The sequence below is a fragment of the Arachis duranensis genome, chromosome 1 (genome assembly GCF_000817695.3).
Source record: "Arachis duranensis cultivar V14167 chromosome 1, aradu.V14167.gnm2.J7QH, whole genome shotgun sequence".
NCBI lineage: Eukaryota > Viridiplantae > Streptophyta > Magnoliopsida > Fabales > Fabaceae > Arachis > Arachis duranensis.
The window spans coordinates 93,461,760-93,470,476 of NC_029772.3; the positions used below are offsets into that span (position 1 = coordinate 93,461,760).

Genomic DNA, 8,717 nt, shown 5'->3' on the forward strand with positions numbered 1-8,717 from the left:
TTTGGTGACGGGGTGGCAAAGGAGGAGATTCTGGAGGAAGATTTGGAGCTGCAGGAAGCATAGTAATCAAGGCCAAGGTAACCTCACTAAAAGGTATACATGCATTGAACTCCCTTATTCTTCGCCATAGTTTAGCTCTTGATCCAGGAATGGAACCACCTTCAGCAACAGCATCCTTGGCAGCTGCTGTTAAATGTTTCAAAATTCAAATGCATTGAAGCAATTTCAGCATCAGCAACTGACTTTTGCTGACCATATTGCAAATAAACACTTCCACAGGGAGGATCAATCCGATGACCAGGCATTGTCAGCCTTGGCAATACAAGTATGGCACATTGACCCTGCACAAAACATCACCAAAACTCAAAGATGCACTTAGACAATGCAGCATTTCTTTATTTTGGAAAATAAAAATATACCATATAACCATTTGCCTCAGTATGGTAAAATGTTTAAAATTGATATCAAGATTCTACGCAATTAAACTAGCAAATGAACTGCCATACTTTACTTCCATCTTTTTACATGCCATAGTAGGAAATTCTTAACCAAGATGAGTTACATCTACCTACTTCAGTTTGAATTGCATCACAAACAGCCTACAATTAGTACCATACAAATGAGAAATTTCAGAGCATAAAATTTCATAATTGCAGTAGCATAACATTGCATACATGGATAGGGCATCCATCACTGAATTCAACTGCAAACATCAGGGGCTCTTCAGCAAACCGAACAAGGGAGCTTACTGAAGACAAAGGACAAACAGTAACAGCCTGCACAAATATAGTGAAAATTCTCAATATATGATATAAGCTCTCCAAGTAAAAATCATCTTACATGGAGATAGAAATGTACTGATAAAGCAGGTTCAGTCAGATATGCATAAAGACTACATAAAACTATTGACATACACAAAATTGTACATTAACTGAAGTTGTATAAAAGTTCCATTCTTCCTTAAATCCTATTTTGCCCTGGATAAACAAAGAATGATGCTGCTTGCTACATGACAACTTAAATATATAGGCCCTTAACAATACACAAAATAGGTGGTCAACAAATCTGCATGTACTTCAAATTATAAAAAGCTGATAATGTGTGTGTTGTTCTAGATATATCAGAACTAAATTCCAGAAACTAGTTGTGCAACTCGATGCATACATTCTTATGTTAGACGGTGATAGATTTCCCAAAGCATTTACACATATTTTTCTATATTACTAGTTGTCTTCACTTACTTCGTAATTCTCAGGACGCCTTTCCACGAGTGACACCTTTGTAAGAATGAACTGTCAAGATACAGCATCACCATGTTCACCAAGTCCTCCTTTTGGACCAACTCCGAAGCTCAATCCTGGAACATTCAGAGTTCCCTGGGCAACAGAATGCAACCTTACAGACCAACCTCCAAGGGGGTATCTTCTGCTCCAACTGCCTCTTTTTGCTGCATTACATTTATAAGCTTAAGGTTGAAAAAAAAAAAAACAAAAGAAACTCACTACAAGCAGTAAATAATTCAAATGTGGAAGGAAGATTAATGATGTTATAATTAAGATGTCCTGCAACTAGGACAACCCAACAGTGGATTTCTGCAACAAAATTTCCTCTGTTATTACCGTTGATGTTAATTTGAAAGACAAGACAATACATAAACCATCGCATTATTTCAATATCAAATGGTAGCATGAATTAAGATGCCAATATCTAGGAGAACAGTTGTTTATGCTTAAAGAACATCATCATACCAAGTTCGAGATAATAGCTGAATTAGTGCACGCAGAGGCAGCTTGGAAAGCTTTAGATAAGCCATTAGGGCATATCAAATATATAAATGCTGTTTTGCACAAATGCATCATGTAATGCAAATAGAAAAAAAGGGTAGGATTCTTCAATATTTCTCGTCAAAGTTTCAGCTTGTTGACACACCTCAACATTTGCCTGTTTGAAAAAAAAATTATATAAAAAAATAAAATAATACTTAGTATATAATTTAAAAAAATATAACAATATTTAGATAATATTTATTTTGGTGAAAATATCAAAATACTATAATTAAATTAAATTTAAAATATAAATATAAAAAAAATAATTTACCTGCATGTTAAGGTGAGCAATACAATTCCTTGCAAATCGAAGAAACGCAAGAGTAACAGTACCATTATAGTTTCCACTGTTCAAACTTTGCATCATCACCGGATCGTTCACTCGGTTCACTCCATTGAACCAATTTGCCTGATGTATCCTCCGGTTTCGAAACAGCGTTTCAATTCTTGATGACAGGACTTGACCTTGGGCAACACCTCTTAAATGCTTATTTAAATATTCGTTGGCAATAAGAAAATAATATAATTTATGTTGAAAATTTAAGAAAAACGGATGACAAAAAATCATCTTCCTTGATATACACCTAAAATAATAATAATAATAAATGTTAGCTATAAAATATAAACAAAATTCAAATAAAAATCATATACTAACTAAAAGAATAAATTAACTTACGTTCGTATAAAATGTAAAAACATATCGATTTCCTCTGGAGTTTGACCGAGATTATGTGAAGCTAATAAGAGCCCACGTAGAACGTCCATCTCATCAGTAAAAAATTGATCTTTAAAACCATCAGGAAGATGATTTCCCTCAACTCCACAAACAAAGGCTCTATCCCCACTTATTACCAAGTTGTAGTCTCTTAACTTCCCATGATACATATTATTCCCGTCATATAATATTGCGAGAGCCTGTAAGAATTGCTTTAGATAAAGCTTGAATTTGTCCCAATCCTCGACCCAGGCATCAGCTAAGTCCTTGTCATAATGCTGGTAAATAAAAACCCATGTCTCCCCCTCGCGAAAATAAACAAGCCCTTGTAAAAAATGTTGGGATGAGAGTTCCAAAGAATTATTAAAACACTGTATCTGTCTCTGAACTTCTTCTATGTGATTATTTGATATTTCTAGAACTTTAACTTTCCTTCCAGTAGTGCCCAATATTGCATCTGAAATAATGATGCGACCCTCTTCTACCCTTTTAACTTCATTCTTGTTAGTATACAATTGAGGGTTTTCCATTGATACTAATAATCCTAGTTGAAGCAAGTGCAGCGTTAGTAACAAACTCATACCACTGATTATTTTCAGCAGCAAAAATACTAGTTCAGTGATATTTTCAACAACAAAATCAAAATGTAGTCATGTATTACAGCAACAAAACTGACAAAGAAAGAACAGGGGAATTTGTTGGAACTCACCAAATCGGGGACCAACTTTTGGTTGCGTGAAGGAAGCTGATGGTGAGACTCGGAGCAAGGAGACGACAAAGACGACCAGCCCCGGAACCTACTGCTTCTGTCGCCAGCGACTATGAGCAAACGGAGGGTGGTAACAAGACAGAGAGCGACAACGACGATCAATCCGAGGACCTACAAAATCAAGCATTCAATCCTGAAGATGGAGAACTTTAATTTAATTACTGCTTCATATTACTGTTGTTGCTTTTAATGTTAGACAGCAGTCCAAATAGCTTAACAGTTGGGGAAAAAAAGGAGAATGCTTAATTGAGAAAAAAAAGGAGAATACTAAATATTTGTTTTGAACTTTGCACAAAAAAAGCTTAATAATTGAACTATGCCTTGATATCCTTTTGGGTTTAGCAACTGGGTGTTATGCCCAAAAAATATAAATATAAAATATTGACTATGGTCAAAGAAAGATAACTTACACCACTATCTAGGTATACCATTTCAAAGTTGATTTATTATACTAATCAAATTTAAATCAAGTTATTAAGAAGTAGGTTTTAATCAGAGTTGTATATCATACTTCATGACATTTCAATAGGTAATAGCCAAAAAGGTAACAATAAAGCACCCCACATAACAAGAAGAGACTTGGATTTAAAGGGTATGATTTATGCTAACTGTTTCCTTTGCCATATGAATAACTATTACATGCCATTCAAAGACTTATTTATTCTGACAACCATCCCAGCATAAATACTCAAAGCAAACCCATTAACCAACTTGTTAATTTGTTATTATATAATGTACATAACATAGCAAGCCATTGATTAATTAAGTAAACTAAGCAGATTATTGATAACATAATTCATGTTATTAAGCACATGTTACACATATGAAATTACCCATATCTATATATCTCACTGTTTGACACACTACAATGTTGTTTGTTGATAGCAACAGTTTCAAAGATAGAGATTGCTATTGCCATTTTAGAGTACTTCTAATTGGAAGAGAGACAAAAAATAATTAAAATAAACAAACAAAGCAATAATTATTATAATAAAAGCTGAAACCCTAAGCATGAACTACTACTGCTTTAGGGTATTGAATCCAATGAGATAGTGACTGTTCCTTACACAATTTATTTTAATTATAAATAAATAAATAAATAAATAAATTAACCTGAATCAGAGAGTGGTGGATCTAAGTCTCAGTCTCACGGGAAAAAACTTGAGATTATTATTATCATTTATTTTTAATTAAAAAAAATAGATGATGAAAACTACAATTCAAAGGAAGCTAAGTAATTGGAATTTGAAACAGAGAGAAATAGACACAAGTTCAGAGAAAACACTGCTCAACTTTGCTGTTAGTTAAATGGCTACATATATATATATCAAAGTGAAGTTAATAAGAAATTAGGGAAACCCGGTTCTTCTCATTACTAGAAATTACAATGACATCACAAAGAACATGTGCTCTTGCTATTTGATAGTTAAGAGGTCTCATAAACCCCCAATATAATTAGCAGATCTTTAACACTAGCAGTATGCCCAACAAATCGAGTATTGTCAATATTCAATGTTTATAAAATGTAGCTAAACAGAGAAAAAGAAATAACCAAATATTACCAGATACAAGCCTTCCGGCTCCGGGAACAAGAAGACTCCAGTCTATAGCATAGCCTTCATATTTGTGTTTATGTTTCTAAAGGGGGACCTGATTAAAAACCGCAGCAGCTCCTTGGACACCCTCTGTTTCTGACTCTGCTAGAGCATTCAGATGAGAGGTTAAGTCCCTAACCTACAAATCAACAAGTATATTATTGTCACAACAAAATGGTCAATTTTATTTACTGCTATCGCAAGGCTTCAGGGCAACAGAAATTTCTGTTATAGTGTGTGCATACACTAAGTGACAAACAGATTCCATAAATGGGCACAAGGTAACAGCGGGTCCACAGAACAAATTACTAATTTGAATAAATAACCAACAGAATTGAGATATAATAAGTTTCAATTGTGGGTGAAAAGCTTCATGAATGAGTTCTTTTCAGTACAAAATTTCACATATACCTGAAAATTTTCAATCTCAAATTTTTAAGGTGTACCGGATCACCACAAGTTAAGGAGAAAGATAAAAGAAACAACATACTAAAATGATAAATGCCAAGTATATGGACTCAGAAAATTCAAGGCATAAAGGTGATAAGGAAGAGCTAGAAAATATTTACTTAGAACACTGAAGAATGTTTATAACTTTATATAGAATCAAACATTGAAATAATTAGAAAATAAGTTTGAAATGATCAATACAATAACCTCGTATCTATGAATACTGAATAGGATACTCGACTTAGGGAAGAAGAAAAGGTAAAGAAAACAAAAAGTGAATTACATATTACATATGTAAAGGAAAGAAACACCGTACAAACTGACCTTTAATCAGGATAAAGACAAATACAAAATTCTTGAAAAGGTAAACAAACAAGTATATTGTACAAGTAAAGTAGGTTTTAAGCATGAAAAATTGCTAATGCAACTACACAAGAAACACAAAAGGGACAAAGGAAACTCATTCAACACATGTACTTAATCTGTCAAACTATAACATGGCTTTCACAATAACAAAAATTATGGTGACAATAATATACTCACACCAGCTCAATGATTTTTTTGTTTTGGGATTAAAGGGAAAATTAGACAGCAGAGGAGGAATAAAAAGGACAACAGATTCTCTTTACAAAAATGAGCAATCAGAAGAAAGGGTCATCTAAGAAGTAAACAGCAGAGAGCGAAAATCAAAATTGAACAAGTGAACATCAGATCTAGAAAAGCAAGGACCTTTTTAAGTCTTGCAACTTCTTCAAGGGTCTGTGAATTCACAATGGCAGCCTGCACACAGCACAAAAGCAGTATATTCACAATGTTTATAATTTATTTTTTAAGCATTATATTCACAATGTTTATTACACAGTGAATGAAATGGCCCTCCAATGTGGTTGTTGCTAAGATCACTGTACAAGAAACAGAAAGTTTAATTTCTAGTTTAACAATCTCTTGAAATTTTGGTCCCTATTGCAGTTGATCAGTATAAAATTCAGTCACACCGCACAGAAAGTGATACATTTCATTGAGAAAAGTTCAAAATTCTAGAATATCCAATAAGCATAGCATCAAAACTAGTCATTACCTTAACTTTATCAAGAGTATCCAACGGTCCAGCAACACCAGACACAGTTCTGCATTCTGCAATATCAAAAACAATCTTATTCTTGCCAATGTGATAAACTGATCAACCCAATAACCATTCGAAAATACTTTTCTTCCCCCACAATGACAAGCACAAAAAAGAAATGGTGATTTGCTAATTCATCAACCAGTGAAACACAATGTTTACCACTTCAAAGCATTTGATATTCAATAACCATCTACAGTTTAGGAGCATTATTTTCCTTTAACTATTTTCTCAATCAAATTATTGCTCGTCACTTTCAAAAGTTTCTTCCGAACCCTAAAAGTTGAAATCGGACAAAACGTCCAAATTATGTATTGCGATACAGTAAGAGGAGGAACGAACCTCTACACCGGTTTTGGCTTGGAAGTTGACAAAGGAATTCCTCTCCTGCGGAATGCAATCCCTAGCGGCGGATCTGAATGGTAAGGAAGGGAAGGGTAGACTCATCAAAAAGGAAGGAAAGGAGAGGAAAGGAAGGAAAGGAAGCTAACCTGGATCGTCGAAGAGGAAGGCGTTGACGATTTTGGCGGAGAAGACACAGAGGACGACAAGGAGAGGAAGTTGCAGGAGACGACACCGGATGAAATCGCCGCTGTAGGAGATGTCGTCGATGGAGATCGATGCCGGAGGAAATGTCACAGAGAAGGTCGTCAGTAAACGCCAGAGGATCGGAGATCGTCGCAGAGGCCAACCAGGACAACAGCGTCACGGCGTAGTTAGGGTAATGAGTAAGGGTTTCAAACTTTCAATTGAGTAAGGGTTTCTGAAATATCAAGTTATTTTAAAATATTATAGAACATGAATAATAAATATTTTATTATTTTTATTCTATCATAAATATTTTTATTTTGTTTTTATATTAAAATAATTATTATTTTTAAATTTTAATAATTTATTAATTAGTTTATATCTTTTATATTATTATATACTACAAGTATTTATTAAAAAATAATATTAATAGATATTATATAATTATAAAAAAATAAGTGATTTTATTATTATTGTTAAATAAAAATATAATTAATTTAAGAATGAGTGAGTTTATAATTAAAATTAAAATAAATTAAATAAAAATAAACTATTTGATAGAAGATATCTATATGTATTATAATTTACATAAGTTTTTTTTAGAAAACATAGTGTTTTGGTGGTTGTGGAGCTTTTTGGTTTCCTAGAGGGCAGGGTTCGAACCCTATCTCAAGCATTTTGAAAATATTTTCTTTCAAACGGTTCGGTCAGACCACCTCACCGGTTTTGACCGGTTCACACCGAATTTGACCCGTTCAATTCCTTGTGCGGTGCAAATACTAGACTGGACCGGTATAAGATCCAGTTCATCAGTTTTTCGATCGAACCGGTCGATCTGGTCCGGAAGCTTAATTTATATATTTTTATTTTTAAAATTATAAATTTGATGAAATAATTTAAAAATTAAAAATAAAAAATATTTAAAAACAAATATAAACAATTTTAATATTTATTTAACTTTAGAACGTATAAAATTTATAACTTTGAATTAAATAATATATTTAAAAATTATGTATAACAAAATAAAGATAAATATTTCTAAACGTTAATTACAAATTAACTATTTATAAGCATTATTAAATTTATTTATTATTTTTTAATAGTATTTAATTTAAAATGGAGATAAAAATTTATATTCAAAATACTCGTTATTTTCATATATAACTCTAATAGATAAAAAATATTTTTTTTAATTTTATATTCAATTTCTTAAATTATCTTTAATGGTATTTTTTTATTACTTTCACTTTTTGTTTCACTCGATCGTAATTAATTAATATTATTAGCAATTTTTAATATTGTCTATCACTTTGATATATAACCTTTCTTCTATCAACTGTTATGAGCTATTGAAATTTTGTTAAAAGAAGTTTTTTTTGTGTCTTTTAAGACTTTAAAGTATTTGTACCTTTTAGTATGTTGTTGAGCAATGTATTATATGTGATGTTTACATCAGTTTTTAATGGGATTAAATTATAAATCAAGTTATTTTGTGTGTATTTTTAAAGGTTCTAAAAATCGAACTTGATTGACCGTTTTCGATTGGATTAATCGAAAACTTGAAATACTAAAATTATATGAACTTGAAAGAGAGAAATTGAAGCTGTAAAGCTAAATATCTTTCAGTCATTCCCATAAATCAATTGTTGAATTAAGAAATTAACTAAATTAATTTGATGATGACAAACATTATTGTTAGTGGGTTAAACAC

The 8,717-nt window shown here is 32.2% G+C and overlaps 1 protein-coding gene across 7 annotated transcripts; it reads right to left on the reverse strand.

The window, feature by feature from the left end:
- Nucleotides 1-6: 6 nt before the first annotated feature.
- On the reverse strand, nucleotides 7-7,225 carry LOC107484476 (uncharacterized). 7 transcript variants are annotated; one of them, XR_001591144.3, is made up of 12 exons: nucleotides 6,970-7,225; nucleotides 6,821-6,893; nucleotides 6,434-6,489; nucleotides 6,085-6,135; nucleotides 4,873-5,044; nucleotides 3,251-3,421; nucleotides 2,503-3,085; nucleotides 2,098-2,410; nucleotides 1,749-1,941; nucleotides 1,242-1,447; nucleotides 675-776; nucleotides 7-341 (listed from the first exon to the last, which is right to left on the reverse strand). XR_001591144.3 is itself a non-coding variant. In XM_052260416.1 (4 exons), the coding sequence occupies exons 1-4, from the start codon at nucleotides 6,923-6,925 to the stop codon at nucleotides 6,107-6,109; spliced, it is 234 nt and encodes a 77-aa protein (XP_052116376.1). In that variant the 5' UTR covers nucleotides 6,926-7,225; the 3' UTR covers nucleotides 5,804-6,106. The 7 variants fall into 7 exon arrangements, 1 of the variants encoding a protein (XP_052116376.1); XR_008008332.1 differs by adding an exon at nucleotides 6,214-6,257 and having other exon boundaries at nucleotides 2,503-3,421; XR_008008334.1 differs by having other exon boundaries at nucleotides 2,503-3,421; nucleotides 6,821-6,881.
- Nucleotides 7,226-8,717: the final 1,492 nt, after the last annotated feature.

Excerpts from the sequence above, each read along its gene's own strand:
- LOC107484476 (XM_052260416.1), bottom strand. The coding sequence starts at position 6,925 with ATGAGTCTACCCTTCCCTTCCTTACCATTCAGATCCGCCGCTAGGGAT. Across the intron at positions 6,490-6,820 it reads AAGCCAAAACCGGTGTAGAG|AATGCAGAACTGTGTCTGGT; the intron begins GTTCGTTCCTCC and ends TTGATATTGCAG. Across the intron at positions 6,258-6,433 it reads ATACTCTTGATAAAGTTAAG|TGATCTTAGCAACAACCACA; the intron begins GTAATGACTAGT and ends TTTCTTGTACAG.